General features: G+C 57.0%; 1 protein-coding gene across 2 annotated transcripts in view; it reads left to right on the top strand.

Moving 5' to 3' along the window:
- FBLN2 (fibulin 2) overlaps positions 1 to 13,839 on the top strand; it is a 93,051-nt gene extending 79,212 nt beyond the window's left edge. For both annotated transcript variants that reach the window (XM_055259925.2, XM_055259923.2), the window contains 9 exons: positions 1,890 to 2,024; positions 3,258 to 3,395; positions 4,331 to 4,474; positions 4,590 to 4,718; positions 5,246 to 5,371; positions 6,186 to 6,302; positions 6,807 to 6,935; positions 11,892 to 12,015; positions 13,001 to 13,839. In XM_055259925.2, the coding sequence (XP_055115900.2) occupies positions 1,890 to 2,024; positions 3,258 to 3,395; positions 4,331 to 4,474; positions 4,590 to 4,718; positions 5,246 to 5,371; positions 6,186 to 6,302; positions 6,807 to 6,935; positions 11,892 to 12,015; positions 13,001 to 13,358 (1,400 nt within the window). In that variant the 3' untranslated portion in view covers positions 13,359 to 13,839. The remainder of the gene's footprint in view (positions 1 to 1,889; positions 2,025 to 3,257; positions 3,396 to 4,330; positions 4,475 to 4,589; positions 4,719 to 5,245; positions 5,372 to 6,185; positions 6,303 to 6,806; positions 6,936 to 11,891; positions 12,016 to 13,000) is intronic.
- The last annotated feature ends 4,210 nt before the right edge of the window (positions 13,840 to 18,049 follow it).

The following is an 18,049-nucleotide window of genomic DNA, read 5'->3' as shown; positions in this document are numbered from 1 at the left end:
CCTTTCCCTCCTCCCCATTCCCAGCCATCCCCAGGTCTGCCTAGGCTGGACACTGTTTGGTTCACCTGTGAGTTTGGGAGGGTCTCTTTCCCCAGGGCCTTGGCCTCCACCTCTCCACCTGGTCCTCTAGTCATCCTTGTAGACTCAGCGTGAATGTCACCACTCCTGAGAAGTGGCTCTGATGGTCCAGACCACAGCAGGCAGTTCTCTGGCCAGAGCCCCCAAGCCTCCACCTGCCTGTCCTTGAGGGCCAGGGCTGGGGCCGACACACCCACTTGGTCACAGGAGCCTAGCACAGAGTTATGTGTGTGGAATGGATGGATAAGCAGAGGACTAGTGCACCTGACCGCCGCCACAAGGTGGAGCACCAGGAGGGGGTAAATGGGTCAGCCTTCCACACTGGCTTAGCGCTGGCCTTGGGGTGGTTTCTGAGTTGGTGGCCTCTGTGGCCACTGTGGCCCTGGGGTGGTTTCTGAGTTGGTGGCCTCTGTGGCCACTGTGGCCTGGGGGTGGTTTCTGAGTTGGTGGCCTCTGTGGCCCCAGGGGTGGTTTCTGAGTTGGTGGCCTCTGTGGCCCTGGGGCTGTTTCTGAGTTGGTGGCCTCTGTGGCCCTGGGGTGGTTTCTGAGTTGGTGGCCTCTGTGGCCCTGGGGCGGTTTCTGAGTTGGTGGCCTCTGTGGCCCTGGGCTGGTTTCTGAGTTGGTGGCCTCTGTGGCCCGGGGACGGTTTCTGAGCCTCTGTGGCTCCCCACCTCCCTTATGCATCCTCTCTCTCCTTCACTGGCTTCTCCTCTCCCCAACTTATCCCTGGAATCTCCCAGGAGCTGGTCCTTGGCCTCCTTTCCATGTGATCTCTCCCCTGGGTGGCCTCAGCCATCTGACCATTCTCAAGTTAGTATTCCCACTCAGACCCCTTGTGTGAACTCCAAGGCATGTCCTCGGCTGCCTCTTCACCCTCAAACTCTCATGGTCAGCAGGGCTCCCACCTTCCCCTGCAGCCTACACCTCACAGCCGGCCCTCACTGCCACCTGTCCAGCTGCTTGGCCAGAAGCTCTGGGCCCCTCTTCCTGCCTCACCTTCATCTCTTCCATCAGTGGGTTTTGTTGGTTCCAGCTTCACAATATTTCAGAATCTAGCCACTTCTCCCAGCCCAGTGAAAGTAGTCTGAACCACTGAATCTCCTGCCTGGATCCTCAGCCCTATTCTCCAGCCCCTGCCAGGGATCCCTGCTCCAAATAAATAAGACCACTCTCTCTTCTGCTTGGAACTCTCTATGGCTCCCTGCGTTCCTCCTGCTCACCCTCTTTCTCCCTTCGCTCCCCTGCAGCACTCCTACCTCCTGGCGGGCCCTTGAACCTGCACAGCTGGCTTCCTTCTCAGGGCCTTCATGTCCCTGACCCCTATGCCTGGACTGTCTGCATGGCCCAGTCTGTCACCTTGTCACATCTTTGCTCAGATGTCATCTTTTCTGAGAATCCATCCCTGACCCATCCCCCCCAGTGCCCCCCGCTGTACCTGGGCACTCCCTGTCTCCTGCGTCCTACTCTGTTTGGTCCATAGCACTCAGCACCACCTCCATTTATGTTTGTTTATGTATTTATTGTGTCCTCTCCCCTTGAGTGTCTGCCCCACAAGGGCAGGGATTTCTGTCTTGATCACTGATGTACACCCAGTGCCAAGAGCAGTGCTTGGTGCATAGCAGGTGCTCAATAAATCTTTGTTGAATGAAGGGATGTTTGGGTGCCGAGACATCAGCCACATCTCTGAATGGTGAGCTCCTTGAGGGCGGGGCCTGGAGCTCTGTCCCTCCTGGTGGCCCAAGGTCTGCTGGCTTCACTCAGCCACTGTCCTGGGGACTCTGCAGCCTCTGATGGCCTCACTCTCCCTGCAGACATCAACGAGTGTGTGACGGACCTGCACACGTGCAGCCGGGGCGAGCACTGTGTGAACACGCTGGGCTCCTTCCACTGCTACAAGGCACTCACCTGTGAGCCAGGCTATGCCCTCAAGGATGGCGAGTGCGAAGGTGAGAAGGGCCCAGAAGGACCAACTGGAGGCCCCGCCCCATGGCCAGCTTTGCCCCGCCCCTCCCTGGTCCCACCCCTGTCCTGCCCTGGCCACGCTTAGGCCTAGCCATGCCCCTCTCCATCCCCTCCTTTCTAGCAAGCTCCCCTTAGTTGGGTTTTCCTGCTGGTGGGAAGACCCCACAATGGTGGTGTTTGGGGCGGAGATAGGAGTCTGAGGCAGGGTGAGGGCATGCTAGGTCCACCCCGGCTTTGCTCCTGCCTGCTGGTGTCTGGGTGCCAGTTATCCCCCTTGCTGTGGCCTGGTTTGTACATTGAGGTGGAGCCCATAGAAGGCTCACTCTGTCCCTTTCACTGGAAAATTCCAGCCTTCTAAGCAGAGGGAGGGATTTCATCCAACCCTTTCAACAAGTACTTCTTGAGCTGCTCTTATGTGCCTGCCGGGTCCTGGGTACCAGCGATCCAGGGTGGGGTGCTGTGGCGCTTCTCTGACCTCGTGGTTGGGGCAGTGGGGTCCACACAGGCAAACAGAGATGGCAGAGTGACTGGGGGCTGGGGGCCCCTGTACGTGGTGGGTTCAAGGAGGCCCCAGAGGAGGTGGTGTTGGAGTTGAGACCTGAATGAGAAGCTCCTGGGGAGGGTGTTCAGGCAGAGGGGGCAGCGTGCCAAGGCCTGTTGGGTGTGGGGAGGAAGCACTCTTGGCATGTTCCAGAAACAGAAAGAAAGTCTCTGGGGTTGGAGCCTTCTTGCTACTGTGAACACATGACGTTACCTTAGAGATTTAGGCACACGGTGGGGACATCCCCACTTCTGCCCCCTGCAAGTGTGGGACAGTGGCTAACAGAGCAGGCTTGGGAGCCAGTCCCCCGGGTTCTGGCCCTGGTCCAGTGCTCCCCAGCAGTACAGCCTTGTCTGTGCCTCAGCTTCCCTCTTTGTAAGATGGGGCTTGTCATGACATCTGCTTCTTAGGGCTGTGTGGGGATTAAGGAAATAAATCATCTCAGAGTGTCCAGAACAATGGTGGGACCAAGGAGAAGCGCAGTAAACATGGTCACGTCATTATTACTCCTGGGACAAAGGCCATGCCAGCAACAATGTGGCTGTGCCAGCTTCCCAGGGAGATCTTTGTGGCCATCAGGGTCATGGGTCTGAGGGCGGGGATGTGTGGGCAGGGCTGCTGGGTGTAAAGGCAGGACCTGCCCCCCAGCCCTTGACACCCAGCCTCTCTGCTGTAGATGTGGATGAGTGTGCGATGGGCACGCACACCTGCCAGGCGGGCTTCTTGTGCCAGAACACCAAGGGCTCCTTCTACTGCCAGGCCCGGCAGCGCTGCATGGATGGCTTCCTGCAGGATCCTGAAGGCAACTGTGTGGGTGAGCGGGGGCTGCAGGGCTGGGGACCACCAGCCTAGGGCTCTACTGGAGGCAATGTGGGGGCTTTGAGGGCTTTAGAGACCAGGGAGGCCGGCTTGCTGCTCCATTCCTCTGCCAGCCCCCTTGTCCCTACCTGTGAATGGGCATGTCAAGTGTTCAACCCTGGGGGCACCACTGTCCCCAAAGTATAGCTGCTCCTATTACCTTGAGCTGTGAAACCTTGGCTGAGTTATTATTCAGTGGCCTCTGTGAAGCTATCTGTGGGGTTGGACTGGATGTGAATGACTATCCAGTTTTTTAACCAGTCAGCAGTGGCTATGTGATAGATCATGACCTGGCACATACATCTACACACATCCAGGAAGAACTGCAACACCAATGTCCCCACACAGTACTGCATGTGACACCCACTGAAATTTCCCATTTTCAGAGAATGCTAGTGAGACCTCTTAGAGTGATTCCATGCTGTACTCGAGGGTTGAGACTTAACAGTTTTACAGATGCCAGCCTAGTCCCCAAGTGGGTCTGAGATTCTACCCGCTCTGCGCCCCCCATCAACTCCTTCCAAAAAGGGTTTGCTAACTTAGTCTCTGTGCCTCCAAAACTTCTTGTTAATGTGCTGTACTTCCCCGGCACCTAGACCCCTGGCACGTGGTTGGTGTAGTTATCCTAGCACTCAGCCTCGATCCCGCCCTGCCTCCAGCTGCTCTGTTGGGCAGATGTGAGAGGGCGTAGGGCCAGCCTTCAGGTGCTTGGGTTCTGGGAGGTGTATCCCTTGGGTAGTGGGGCACAGGGGTGGGACAGTCTGGCCCTGCAGCTCTGACCAGGGCTGGTCTGGAGCCCAGGACCAACCCCCTCCCAGTGTGGCCCTGGGAGGGGCTGGGGCCTGGGAGGACGCCATGCCAGGCTCCTGTCACCTACATCTGCCTCTGCAGACATCAACGAGTGCACGTCACTGTCCGAGCCATGTCGGCCAGGCTTCAGCTGCATCAACACAGTGGGCTCCTACACGTGCCAGAGGAACCCGCTGATCTGCGCGCGCGGCTACCACGCCAGCGATGATGGGGCCAAGTGTGTGGGTAAGGCCAGCTGTCTCTGCCCTGCGAGCCAGCCCAGCCTGCCCGCCTCCCCACCCGTGGGAGGTGTGTGTGGAGGGAGCCCCAGGCCTCAATGTACCTTGCTCACCCCCCACAGACGTGAATGAGTGTGAGACGGGTGTGCACCGCTGCGGTGAGGGCCAGGTGTGCCACAACCTCCCCGGCTCCTACCGCTGTGACTGCAAAGCTGGCTTTCAGCGGGATGCCTTCGGCCGGGGCTGCATCGGTAGGTAGGCTGGTGGCCAGGACCCCTGGGGAACACCTGGCTGGGCCCCTGCCCTCTGTGCACTCCACCTCCCCATGCCCAGCACCTCCACTGCCTGAGTGGGGCCCACCTGCTGGAGCCCCCAAGGTCGCCTTCCAGCTGGCCTCATCCTCCTGCTGGGCCTGCCGGGGCCTGGCTCTGGCCCCCGCCCCCACATTCTCAGTCCCTCCTGTCTCATCCCTGTGGCTCTGCCCCTCTTACTCTGGTCTTTCCTGCTTCCCTTGGTCTCTGTCACCACCTCTTCTTGTCTCTTGCTTTGCCTGTGTCTGTCCCTCTGGCCTCTTCCTCTCACCTTCCTCCAACACCCTTGCTGCCTCCCCGCCACCTGGTCTCTTTGCCTCTCGCTTTCCCTTTCCTGGCCTCTCCCTGTTTTTCCTTCTGGGTCCCTCTCCCACTTAGCCTTCCCTTCGGCCCTGGATGGCCCTTGGGGGTGCAGGGAGCTGGCTTTAGGGCCACCCACTCTGTGCCTGCTGCCTGCCCTCCCACAGACGTGAATGAGTGCTGGGCCTCGCCAGGCCGCCTGTGCCAGCACACGTGTGAGAACACACTCGGCTCCTACCGCTGTTCCTGCGCCTCCGGGTTCCTGCTAGCAGCGGACGGCAAGCGCTGTGAAGGTACGCTGGCCCTCATCTCTGACCCTGTGCCGCCTGGTATCTGCAGTGGCAGACCCACCGAGGAAGGCCCAGGGCCTTCCCCGACCCTTCACCCTCACACCTTCACCCTCACACCTTCACCCTCATACCTTTACCCATGCTGGCCCTTCCCTCCTCCTCTGTCTGCCCTAACCCCTCTGGCCTCCACTCTCACCTTCCTCCTGTTGTTTTCCGCCCTGAATTCCCCTGCTGAGGTCCTGGGGCCCCAGCTTCCTCAGTCCAGAGAGGCTGGGTCTCTGTGTCATCTGTACCCACAAATAGGGTATCTGAGGCATCCAAGGTCCGTGTACCCACCTGTGCGGGATGCACCTGTGGCTGAGGGAGGGGCTGTAACCTTATTCCCATATGTGTTCATGGTGCTGTTTGCCCCAGCTCAGTGGGGACTGGAGTGGAGTAAGGCCACCAGGCTGCTCAGTGAGGGGGCGAGGGGCCAAGCCAGAGGGCCATGGAGTCTCGGCCCCATTTACCTGGCATGGTCTTTCCCAGCCCCTCCCCAGCCTGGAGGCAATTTCCTCATTTTCTCCTGGTGAGGTGAGTTGGCTGAGACCTCTGGGAGTCTCAGCCTCAGGGAGAGGAACCATGGATCCCTTCCCAGTCACCAGGGAACCGTGGATCCCTTCCCAGTCACCAGGCCTGGCAGGAGAGCTGGCCCTTGCATGGGTCAACCCCAGTCCAGGCCGGGGAGCTTGGTGGGACTGGCTGTCAGACAGCATTTGGATGGCCTCTCCAAGGCAGACTTGGGCCCTGCCATGACTGCCTGCTGGTGTCCCTGCAGACGTGAATGAGTGTGAGGCCCAGCGCTGCAGCCAGGAGTGTGCCAACATCTACGGCTCCTACCAGTGCTACTGCCGCCAGGGCTACCAGCTGGCTGAAGACGGGCACACCTGCACAGGTACCTCTCCCCTGTCCAAGGGCCCCCTTCCAGAGAGGCATTCCTTTCCCTTGTGCCAGGCTCCCCGAGGGTCCCTCCTGGGCCATGGACACAGAAAGGTTTTAGCATCAGATCTGAGTTCAAGCCCTAGCCCTGCAGTTTCCTGGCTGTGTGACCTTGAGCAGATTGCCTCTCCACTCTGACCTCAGGCTCCTCCTCTGTAAAATGGGAAGAAGGGTCCCGACTTCTGAAGAACTAAGTTTACATAGGTGCCCATGACTGGCATCTGATTGTCCCCTCAGCTGGTAGCAGTAGTCACGGAGCAGCCCTAGGGCATAAGCACTGGAGTGGGAGTCCTGTTTCGCTTCGTGGCCTTGGGCAACTCTCTTCTACTCTCTCAGTCCTTGTCTTCATTTAAGAAATGGGCCCCTAAGCTCTACGGCTGTGACAGGGACAGGCTGACTGTCAGTGGCTGGGCTCTGTGGGTGGACGAGGTTCTCCAGGGGCTGAACCTCTCTCTGACAGACATCGACGAGTGTGCTCAAGGCGCCGGCATCCTCTGCACCTTCCGCTGTCTCAACGTGCCAGGGAGCTACCAGTGTGCATGCCCTGAGCAGGGCTATACCATGACGGCCAACGGGAGGTCCTGCAAGGGTAAGCAAGTCCCCCCACATGCCCCTGCCTCCATCAGGGCCTTGGGCAGGCTCCAAGCAGGCACAGAAAAGCTCACACAGCTTGCATGCACTTGGAGCCCCCACACCCAGTGAATAAATGCAGGATGGCCAATACTACCAGTGGTCATGTTAACTGAGGTTGTGCCTGGGATGAAGAACGTGACAATCTTGCTGCTGCTCAATCCAGCTTAGAATCTTCCAGGCTTGTGCTCACCTCTGGACCCTGCCCTGAGAGTGGAACAGGGATACTATGGGATGGTTCTACGGAGGCACGAAGCCTGCCCAGTGAGGAGACTGCAGAAGAGCCGCAGGGGTCCCAGGCAGTGTCCCGAGTCTCTGCAGTGTTATGCAGGGACAAGGGGATCAGGCAGATCTGTGGAACCAGAGAGTAGGGCGGGATCCTGGGGAGTAGGGAAGGGTGTCATGGGGAGGCTTATCCCAACCCTGGTGCAGAAAGGCATTCTCCTCATCAGAGCTGTTGTAGAGCTGGGAGGGGCTGCACAATGGTAGGGTCCCCCAATTCCCTGCTATTGAGGATGTACAAGAGCTGGGCAGTCACCTGTGGAATTTGCAAGAGAGGGGACTGTGTCCCTGGATAGAGACCATGTTCTGTAGTATTTAATGTTCCTCCTCAACTAGAGAGTCATAATTCTAAGTCCAGTGCCATTTGCCACCAGATTCTGGGCCTGGTAAGCCACCAGGGCAAGGTGAGGGGCCAGGACGCAGAAGGAGTCATTGCCCCAGGAGAACCAACCTCTCAGCCCCTTGGCCCCTTGGCCCCTTGGCCCCTCGCTCCCTAGGCCCCTCGGTCCCTTGGTGCCACAGAGCTCAGACCTCCTCCTGACTTCAGTGGCCAGGTATTCCCCACACATGGAGCTGAGAACCTGGAGTTCCCTGGGGTGCAGCTTTCAGGGTGTGACCAGGGTCCTGGCCCAGCCTTGGGCATCTTCTTGGCCCACAAAAGCAGAGGGGTCAGAGTTAGCTCCCAGAAGGGTTTGGAGTTAGCCCAGCACGGTGCAGGCTGGTGGTTGCTACCTGTCAGTGGATCCTGAGATCAAGTCAGTAGACTTCAGCCAGCTGTCTGTATTCTCCTTTCCATTAGCATAGAACAGAAAGCAGCATAGGGCAGGGTGGAGTGGCGTGGCATGGGGCAGGTCAGAGTGCAGTGTGCCCCTAGGTTCCAGCCCTTATGTGTGTACCTAGTCCCAATGCATAAGGGGTGCTTTGTGTGGGTGGATGCAAACATATCAGAGTCATAAGTTAGAAGACCGTGAGAAGACCCTATAAATCACTGACTGGGAGGCCTGCTGGGCCCACAGAAGCTGGCTTAGGTCTTGCTGGCTGCAAAGCCCTCTTCTTTTTAATTAAAAAAAGTCAGTATGGACTCCGTAAAAGGTAAGGATTCTGTTCACCATGTGCTCAGCTCGGCAGGAAATACGACTTTATCCTTCTGGATTGTGATTTCACATGTGACACCAAGGCCCTTTTCCTCCTGGTGGCAGAACACAAGTGTGGCCACTTCAAGGAAGCCCTATCAGACACTGCAGTGACATTTGCTTTTGGAGGAGTTTCAGGATGCAAACCTGTCTACATTGAGGACAGACTGTCCCTGGCTGTTTATTTTCTGACCCACACCAAGCACCTTGGGGGTGCTTGGGACACCTGGATGCCCACATGTGCCTGGCTGGCCACTAAAGAGGGCTTCCCGGGACCTGGCATACGCCCATCGTGGGTACACCTGACCCCAGCGCTTCTCTCCTGCCTGGGCTTGCCTGCCACCCCGTCTCTGCGTCCTCTTCTTGGGGTGGCTGCCCCTCTGCCCCAACGACTTGCTCTGTGTTGAAGAACTGGCGAGGCCAGGTCCCCTCTGCAGGCCCCCAGTGTGCCACCAGCCCCACCAGGAGGTTGGGGCAAGGTAGAGCCCCACACCTGCACATCTGCCACCCTCGCTTCCTCTCCAGACCTTCCTTCTGGAAGAGCCTTCTGACTCACATGGTGGGCGAGGGCACAGTGGGGGCTGCCGGCTCCCTGGCCTCATCCATTTCACAGGTCACTCCATGTAGCCACTTCTGCAGCTCCTGACCTTCAGAGCTAAGAGGCTGTCCTCTTCTCCTGTTCTGGCTTGGGCCAAACCCTGAGGTCTCTTGGCTCAAACAGGGTGCCGGGAGGCTGGCTTGGGGGAAAGAATGTGTTGGATAATGTCTCCGTTAGCCTTTAGCCTCTCTCCAATAGTTAAAAAAAAAGGACAGGAAAATCTGAAGGAATTTAGACTCAGCCCTCTCCCCTGGTATGCACACTCCATGAAGGTAGGGCCCTGTCTGTCTGGCTCACCAGCATCTAGAGCAATGCCCAGCACATAGTAGATGCTCATTGGACATTTCACCCCATGACTGAGCTGAGAGGGAACCACGCTCATGTTTGCATTCATTTCCCTCCAGTCTTTCCCTAAGCAGATATAAACACACACACACACACACACACACCCCACTGCGGAAAGTCACCCTGAGTCCCGCTCCTTCTGTGGAGTAAGAGCCCATCTCTGCATGCCACTCGATGGGGCAGGCCAGCTTTGAGCAGCACTCTCGGTCTTGCCCCTGAGCTGTTGTGGGCTTCTGGGCCTCAGGTCCTTCAGAAGCCCTTGGAAGCCTCTCTTCCGGGGCTGCATTTTGTAGGACTCCCCTGTTTCGTCCTTTTTGCTCTGTCACCCACTTTTGCACATCTGCATTGTGGCTGACCCTGGCTGTCTCTGATGAGGCTGCGATGGCAGCCCTAGATACGGGGCCTAGTCCAGCTCCCATGTTAGCCCGCGCTCTCCAGGGGCCTGGTGGCACCGATGGGCGAGGCCCTGGGGCGTTAGGGAAGACCTGCGACTGACCGCCTCCCGTGAGCTTGGTGAGGCCAGGCTGCAGCCGCTCACCCTCCTCAGCCCTTCCCTTCTGGGCATCTCCATCAGCAGCAGCCCAGAGCCAAAGCAAAAAGCTCCCAAGTCCTTTCTGCCCCACCCACATAAGCTCCAGGGTCACTGGAGCGGGCCACCCGGGGCATAGGCCGAGGAGCAGGAGGAGGCCCTCTCCATGTGGAGTCCACTAGTGAATAATCAGCAGCCCGGGACCACCCAGTTGGGCTCTACCCTGCCTGGCCTCTTGCCATGTTTTCTCCCACTCACCTCCGCGCCACCCTGGGGCCCATTTTACGGAGGGAGGGAAGTGAGGCCTGGAGAGGTAAACAGATGTAAGCTGACCCCCTACAAGAGAGCCTGGTGGCCAAGAGCCCAGAGTCTGAGGCGGGCCAGGAGTATTGAGTCCTGGCCTTGCCCTGGCATCTGTGTGACCCTGGGCACATTTGTGGACACCTGCACCTGCCCCGTGGGGTTGGCGTGGGTGCAGAGTCCCTCAGGCATCACAGGGATGTCAGGCGGTAAACTCTGGAGGCAGGCTGACTGTTGGTATTATTACTGTTATGTTGTTGTTATTGTTAGGAGTCAGCTTGGCATCATGATTGGATCCCAGATTTTGGCATCAGGCATGCCTGGCTTGCTGTCCTGCTCGCTGCTGTGTGACCTTGAGCAAGGCTTTGCCCCTCCTCTCTGAGCCTCCACACCCTCCTCTGTCTGAGGAAGCCAGTGACCCTCGCTGCACAGAGCTGGTGTGAGGACTTTGTGAGGAGAAATTCCTAAATGGTGTCAATATGGAGGATTGGAAAACAAAAACTGAAGCCCTCTGTGGTTGTCCCTGGAAGACCCCCTGCCTCTACCCCACGGGACTTCCCGGAGTCCTCCTGAGGCGGCCCTCTCTGAGCTGAGCAGCTCATCCTCAAAGTTCCTCAAGAACCCATTTCTAAGACCTTTTGTCCTCCAGGGTGCCTGTGGGTTACACACACACACACACACACACACACACCCCTACCCCACCCCTGCTTCTCTGAGCTTTTGTGAACAGTATCTATTCATATGTCTGTTGACGTTTACATGTGTATGTTTCTTTGTCCCAAATGGGCCTTCTGTGTGTTTGTTTCTGTGCACCTGTGTGGGTGTGTGTGTGCTCACGTGTGTGCTGAACCTATGTGCCTGTTGGAATTGCACATGTATGTTTGCTTCTGAATGTACAGGAAGCGTGAGCACATCTGTTGCTCATGGGGGACATTCACTCATAGCTCTGCGTCTCGGAGTTGGGACTTGCAAGTGATGGGTCTTGGACTTCTGTCCAGCAAGAAGTATTGAGTGCTGCTCCGTGCAGGCACTCCACTGGGCACTGGGGACACCATGGGAATGAGAAAGACAAACACCCCTGCCCTCCTGGAGCCCAGGTTGAGGGGGGACGGTAGAAACATACAAAACATGCAGCCATACAAAACAGCCTCGGTGTGTTGCAGAGCGTGATGAGCCATAGGAGGATGATAAAATGGGTGGGATGGAGGGTGATGGGGCAGGAGAACCACTGTAGAGTGGTCAGGGAGGCCATCCCGGCGGGGGTGACTCAAGATCTGAAAGTTAAAAGATGAGAAGGTGCCAGCAGTAGGAAAAGCTGGGGATAGCATTCTGGTAGCAGCAAAGGCCCTGGGGTAGGATAAGGGTCAGGCTATTGGGGCAGCCCAAGGTTGTCCAGCAGGACTGTGGCCTCTGTGGAAGAGCAGGGGCTTAGAGAGGCCAGAGAGCCTTGCACTGTGTGGCTCGACATCCAAGGGAGGGAGTTGGGCTTTATTCTGGAGCTCAAGAAGCCTTGGGAGGGCATGACATGAGGTGATTGACACTTTAGAGCCAGGCCCCCTGCTGCGGGGTGCCGAGCAGGTGAGATGGGGCATGTGTGTGCAGGGAGGCACGTGGGCTGTTCTCACAGGTCCGGCTGCCATGGGGCCCAGGCCTTTCATGCAGGCTGGGGAGTTTCAGGCTGGGCTCCCCAGCTGTGGGGACCCTGCCATTGCCCCTCTTTTCCCCCAGACCTGGATGAGTGTGCACTGGGTACCCACAACTGTTCCGAGGCTGAGACCTGCCACAACATCCAGGGTAGCTTCCGCTGCCTGCGCTTCGAGTGTCCTCCCAACTATGTCCAAGTCTCCAAAACGTGAGTGTCCCCACCCCAGTCCCAGTCCCAGGGAGCCTGTCCTGGTCCTGTGCTATCCAGGGGAGAGGCTGAAAGATGGGCACCTACCTTGACCACCTCCCTCTCTTCCCAGCCCCTGACTGCTGGGTCTGCGGGCTAGGTGACCAAAACAAATATAAGTACCTTGTAGAGAGTTCAGGGTTGAGAGAAAGAAGGGGAAAAGACACACAGAAGACACCAGCCCTCTTCCTCATACACACACATAGTAGTTACTGCTGTGTGACCAGTTATCCCAACCAACATTTAGCACCGTAATACAACAGATACTTACTCTTTGTCACGCAGTGTCTGAGGGCTAGGAGCCTGGGAGTGGTGTAGCTAGGTGGTCTGGCTCAGGGTCTCAGGGGCTGCCTGTCCGGGCTGCGGGGTCCTGCCACCGCTCATGTGGCTCTGGGCAGGAGGCCCCAGCTCCGCATCACATGAGCTCCTCCACAAGGCTGCTTGTGACATGACACTCCCCAGCTCAGGGTATCAGGAGTGCAAGCGACAGCCCCTTAACTGCACTTAACCTCAGAACTGACAGACCGCTACTCTGCCACCAGCCACATGGCCCGGCACTTGGGAGGGACACTGGGTGCACTGGGAAGAAGGGAGAAGGGAGGAGGAAGGGAAGGGCAGAGGGAAAAGGAAGGAGAAAGGAAGAATGGGAGGATGGCAGGAGGGAGGAAGAAAGGAGCATGGGGACAGGTAAGAGCTGTTAACGAGCCTGGCCAGTGCCATGCTAAACTCACCCATTCCAGTGAGCCTGTGAAGCTTTTATTAACCTCATCTCGCCGGCAAGGAAACTGAGACTCAGGGGACGTAAGGGGACTTACCTGAGGCTTCCAAGCCATTAGGGAGAGAGCTGGCCCTTGATCCTGCCGCTGAGCTGTGCCATCTGTGTCCTTGTCTGGGGTTGGGGGGTTGGTGGGCGAGCCGTGGGTGACCCGGCCCATCCTTCCTGCAGGAAGTGCGAGCGCACCACGTGCCACGACTTCCTGGAGTGCCAGAACTCGCCGGCGCGCATCACGCACTACCAGCTCAACTTCCAGACGGGCCTCCTGGTGCCTGCGCATATCTTCCGCATTGGCCCCGCGCCAGCCTTCACGGGGGACACCATCGCCCTGAACATCATCAAGGGCAACGAGGAGGGCTACTTTGGCACGCGCAGGCTCAACGCCTACACGGGCGTGGTCTACCTGCAGCGGGCCGTGCTGGAGCCCCGGGACTTTGCCCTGGACGTGGAAATGAAGCTCTGGCGGCAGGGCTCCGTCACCACCTTTCTGGCCAAGATGCACATCTTCTTCACCACCTTTGCCCTGTGAGGTGCCAGCACGGGCCACCTGCGGGTGCGGCGCAGCCCAGGGCTCATACTGCGTGGGAGGGACTGGGTCACTATTGTGGTTTTTACTATAACTTTGTAAATTAACTTAACTTTGCTGACTTGACTCCTGTGGGCTTCTGGGCCCCTCCTCTGCCCCACAGGAGGAAGCTCCACGGCAGGTGGTGCGTTCCCATGCAGGCACCAAGTGGAAGCTTGCAGGGTGGGCCACGGCCGTGGCGGGTGCCCTGTGGCTGAGGCTGGGTGATGACCTGAGGACCAGAGACACGTGACCACGTTGGGGCTCTTGGACTCCTCTGGATGACCCGTCCCCAAAGTTGACATTCCATTTCATGTTCCACTGTGATTCTTTTCTTTTTTAAAAAATCATTTTAAAGTTTTTTGTTTAATTATAAAGTAGTACATATACATTATAAAAAAAATGTTCAACTAGTATGAAAGGGTTATAAAGTAACAGAGGAAAACGCCTCTTAGTCCCTTTACTTTTGTAAAGTGTTTAGAGTTTGACAACGTTGTCCAGATGTCACAGGGCTCTATGGCCTGGCCAGCATGTCAGTTCATTGATGAAGACCTTGATGTCCTTCTCAAATAACGAGCCCCAAACCTGAAGTTCACTTTGGGGTGAGGGCACCCCAGTGTGAGCAGTCACTGACCAGGCCCTTTATTCTGCTTTTATCACTTCAGCTTTCCCTCCTCCTTCCTCCTCCATCCTCCCTCCTCCCTCCTCTGCCTTCCCCAAATGAAGACCTCCACTGATGGCCTGTCACTTGGATGTCGTCCAGAACTTGTCCTGGCCCCTGTTGCTGAGCTGTCAGGTCAGGCAGTAGACCTGGGCAGGAGCCTGAAGGAACCTGGGAAACTGAGGTCCTGAGAGCGGAAGGGATGTGCCCCCAGCCCACAGCGAGCATCAGAGCAGGTGTCAGGACCCAGCTCTGAGGACCCTGCTCGGGCTCCCTGGGTCTAGAGTTAAATATAGGGGGCGACAGCCAGCACTTTTAAAATGACGTAGAATAGAGCAGATGAGATGTGAGTGCTTCACACCCTGTAAAGAGAAGAACTGCTTCACCAAACCACAGTGCATGTGGCATGTGCACCTATGCGTGGGCACGCTAGCTCTGGCTTTTGGTAGAAAGTGTTTCTCACTGTGGGTGGAGGGAAGCAGGCCTGTCGGGGCGCACTGGGGAGCACACACCCTGCGTGAAGGGGGCGGCTACACTTGGCTCCAGCAAGGCCGCCTTCTGGGCGCGTGGCCTGGGATGGCCAGATGTTCTCATTCCTCAACACAAGCTCTCCCAGTGTTAAGAGGTGGCGACTGGTTCAGGCTTCTAAAGAACAGGTGTTTGGGAGCCTCTTGCCGGAAGCCTGCGGTGGGGGCCCTCTGTCCCTGCTCCTCGCCGGCCCCCATCCCCAAGGGTGCAGCAGAAGCCAGGTCTTCCCTGTCCCTGGCCGGGCTGTCTCTGTTCCTTCTATTTTGCTGATTTTCAGAAAAACTAGATCCAGCACCTTTGTGGTGCACAGTCCCCACCAGCGGGAACCAGTAGGCGACAGGCTCCGTTCAAGAGGACAGGCAGGTTAGGGACACCCCTGGCTGGCAGCAGCCATTCCTACTTCTACCCAGCCCCGGTTACTCCTTCTGGGACCTCAGGCAAGTGACTTCGCCTCCCCTCACTGGTCTCCCCTGTGAATGGGGGCTCCAGTTGTTCTTCCTGCACAGGCCATCTAGCCAATAAAATGAACTTGGCACCCAGCGCATCCATACGGAGGCTCTTGGAGAACAACTTCTCTTCGGACCTTAGAGTTTCTAAGGTGATTCTAGAATTCCATGCCGGCACGTTTGGCAAACTGCAGCTTCAGGGAATAGCCCCTACGAGACTACTCACTGCAGACCAAGAACTGCACACCAGAAACAAGCTCAGGCATCCCCAGGACCACCCTCACGTCTGAGCAATGGGCTACAGATTTGGGGGTCCTTACATCCACCCTCAGGCTCATTAATTCACCTGCGTGACTCAGACAGTTTATGGTGAAAGGAAGCAGGTTAAAGTCATTGATGAATTCTAGAGCGGAGTCCAGGAGAGCCCAGTCACAGAGCTCCCGTGTCCTCAGGATGCAGCACACAGAATAGAGCTGAACAGGGCCTTTTGGGGTTCAGGTGTGTCTGGGAGCTTGATCACCTGGCTATCAGTGTGGCCGGCCCTAAGTCTCCAGTCCCTTGCAGAGCTCAGAACTGAGGCAGAAAAGCCCCTGGAAACACTGGTGCTCCAGTGCCAGCCAGGACGTTCTGGGGGCTGATAGCTCACCCTGCAGGCCACCCCCGGCCCCAGCCCCATCCCCAGCGTTCTTGCAGTGGAATAGTCACGTTTGTCTGGGCAGCTCCTTTAGCATTGCCTGCTTCCTCCCTTGCTGCAGGGCTGCCTGCGCCTATGATGCACGAAAAGAACCACCGCGTGCCGGCGTTAGCCCAGGGTTGGCTCCACCTGCTCTTCCACAGATGTCGTTCTCCATCGTTGCTACATCCTGAGGAGGCTGGAACTCAGGGTTTCAATACATTTGCCATCACCATCAACGTTGTAACCTTACCAACAGTGCCAGGTAGGACCATTTTGCAGTCTGGTGGATGTCACCTAAAAAGGAAGACCAGAGTCCCACTCAGTCATAGCAGTTTATCTAGTCCATCACCACATCAGACCAGCAGATGTCCCCGAGGGTGAGGCCACTCAGGTTTGCAGGCTGCCATTCGACCTTGTCAAGTTCCAAAAGCAGAGGCGGCCTTGGTGTCACCCTTTCAGGCATCTAGTGTAGTTGAGCTGAGATGATGCCCTCCACGCCCCTCTTAAGGTAGTACTGTAATGTAGGATTCATGTAAAATTGGATTTCCCGGCAGGGCGCGGTGGCTCACACCTGTAATCCCAGCACTTTGGGAGGCCGAGGTGGGCGGATCACCTGAGGTTGGGAGTTCAAGACCAGCCTGACCAACATGGAGAAACCCTGTCTCTACTAAAAATACAAAATTAGCTGGGCGTGGTGGCGCATGCCTATAATTCCAGCTACTCAGGAGGCTGAGGCAGAATTGCTTGAACCAGGGAGGCAGAGGTTGTGGTGAGCTGAGATTGTGCCATTGCACTCCAGCCTGGGCAACAAGAGCGAAACTCCGTCTCAAAAAAAAAAAAAAAAAAAGGATTTCCCTCACTGCATAACCCACGTATTGGTTCCTTTACCCTCAGCTCTGGTTCCTCCTTTTCTCCATTTGTATCCAGGTATTTCCACCTTTGGAAGGGCCATGAGGTTTGGCCATGCTGTTGGGCCGGATTGTCAGAAGCAACGCCAGCCTAGCAAGTGCCTCTCTGACAGTCCACTCCGGTTGGTGTAGGATGGGGCTTCACAGGTGTAGAACTAGTGGGCTGTGTCCACCACCAGGCAATATGCCTGCCCTCACTAGCAGCCCTGATTTTTCCGATGGGGTGAAGGCACCATCTGCTCCATCAGCCCTCAGGAGCTCTGGCATGAAGCTTTAGAGCTAGAGGTGCACCCTCCTGCCTAGGAGTCTGCTACCTCAGCACTTGCAGCTGCAGCCCTGGTCCTGGGGCCACTGCAGCAGATAGGAAAGGAGGAAGGCGAGGTGATGTGCAGAAGAAAAAAAAAAGCAGTCTTACCAGCAACCTCCCTTCCCTAGTTCTCTTAGAAAAGGCACAGGAGGCCAGGCACAGTGGCTCATGCCTGTAATCCCAACAATTTGGGAGGCCAAGGCAGGTGGATCACTTGAGGTCAGGAGTTCGAGACCAGCCTGGCCAGTATGGTGAAACCCCATCTCTACTAAAAATACAAAAAAAAATTTAGCCAGGTGTGGTGATGCATGTCTGTAATCCCAGCTACTTGGGAGGCTGAGGCAGGAGAATCACTTGAACCCAGGAGGTGGAGGTTGCAGTGCGCTGAGATCGTGTGACTGCACTCCAGCCTGGGTGACAGAGTGAGACTCAAAACAACAAAACAAAACAAAAACAGAAAAGAAAAGGTGTAGGACTCTATCTAGTGGGGACCCTCTCCTGGCCCCCTCTCATGTTTGGGGTGGACACACACTTGTGATGGCATGCAAGTCACTCCTGCCCCACCACCTCTGTTTTAGACAACCAGTATCCATTACATGTTCCGGTTCTCTATCCAACCTTACGCCAAGGATGAGAGTGCTCTGCCCCTTGTGGGACATTCAGGGCTGTAAAGTGTGTCCCTTGGTCCGGAGTAGTGGGCAGTGCAAATGCGTGCACTGTCTCCCATCGCCACGCTTTTATAGTACCTCGAGCGTCTGCCGCCAGGGAGGCAAAGCCCAGGCGAGAGTCAGTGTCTCGCCTTTCCCTCTCAGGGCCCTTTGGTGGCCTCCTGGGGCTTCTATGTTTGGTTTGTTTTGCCAGCTCCGTGCAGGGCCTTCCCTCGTGGGACTCTGCCGCACAGCCATCAGCAGTCTCTGTGTCTCCGTCTGTTGGCAGACAGAACAGCTCTTATGAACTGTGCCTTGGGGGTGCAAGAGGAATGTGTCTAGGTTCATCTGCAGCCCCAGTGTCCACTCATTTTGTGGACAGGGGGCCACCCCAAGTGAGCACACCAGGACACCTACTTGCCAACCCAATCACTTCTTGATCCTGGAAGGGGGTTCCTTTGATGGGCATCAACATGTCCCAC

Source organism: Symphalangus syndactylus, chromosome 21 (genome assembly GCF_028878055.3).
Source record: "Symphalangus syndactylus isolate Jambi chromosome 21, NHGRI_mSymSyn1-v2.1_pri, whole genome shotgun sequence".
NCBI lineage: Eukaryota > Metazoa > Chordata > Mammalia > Primates > Hylobatidae > Symphalangus > Symphalangus syndactylus.
The sequence above is the reverse complement of the archived record's forward strand: the minus strand, read 5'-3'. Positions and strand labels throughout refer to the sequence as shown.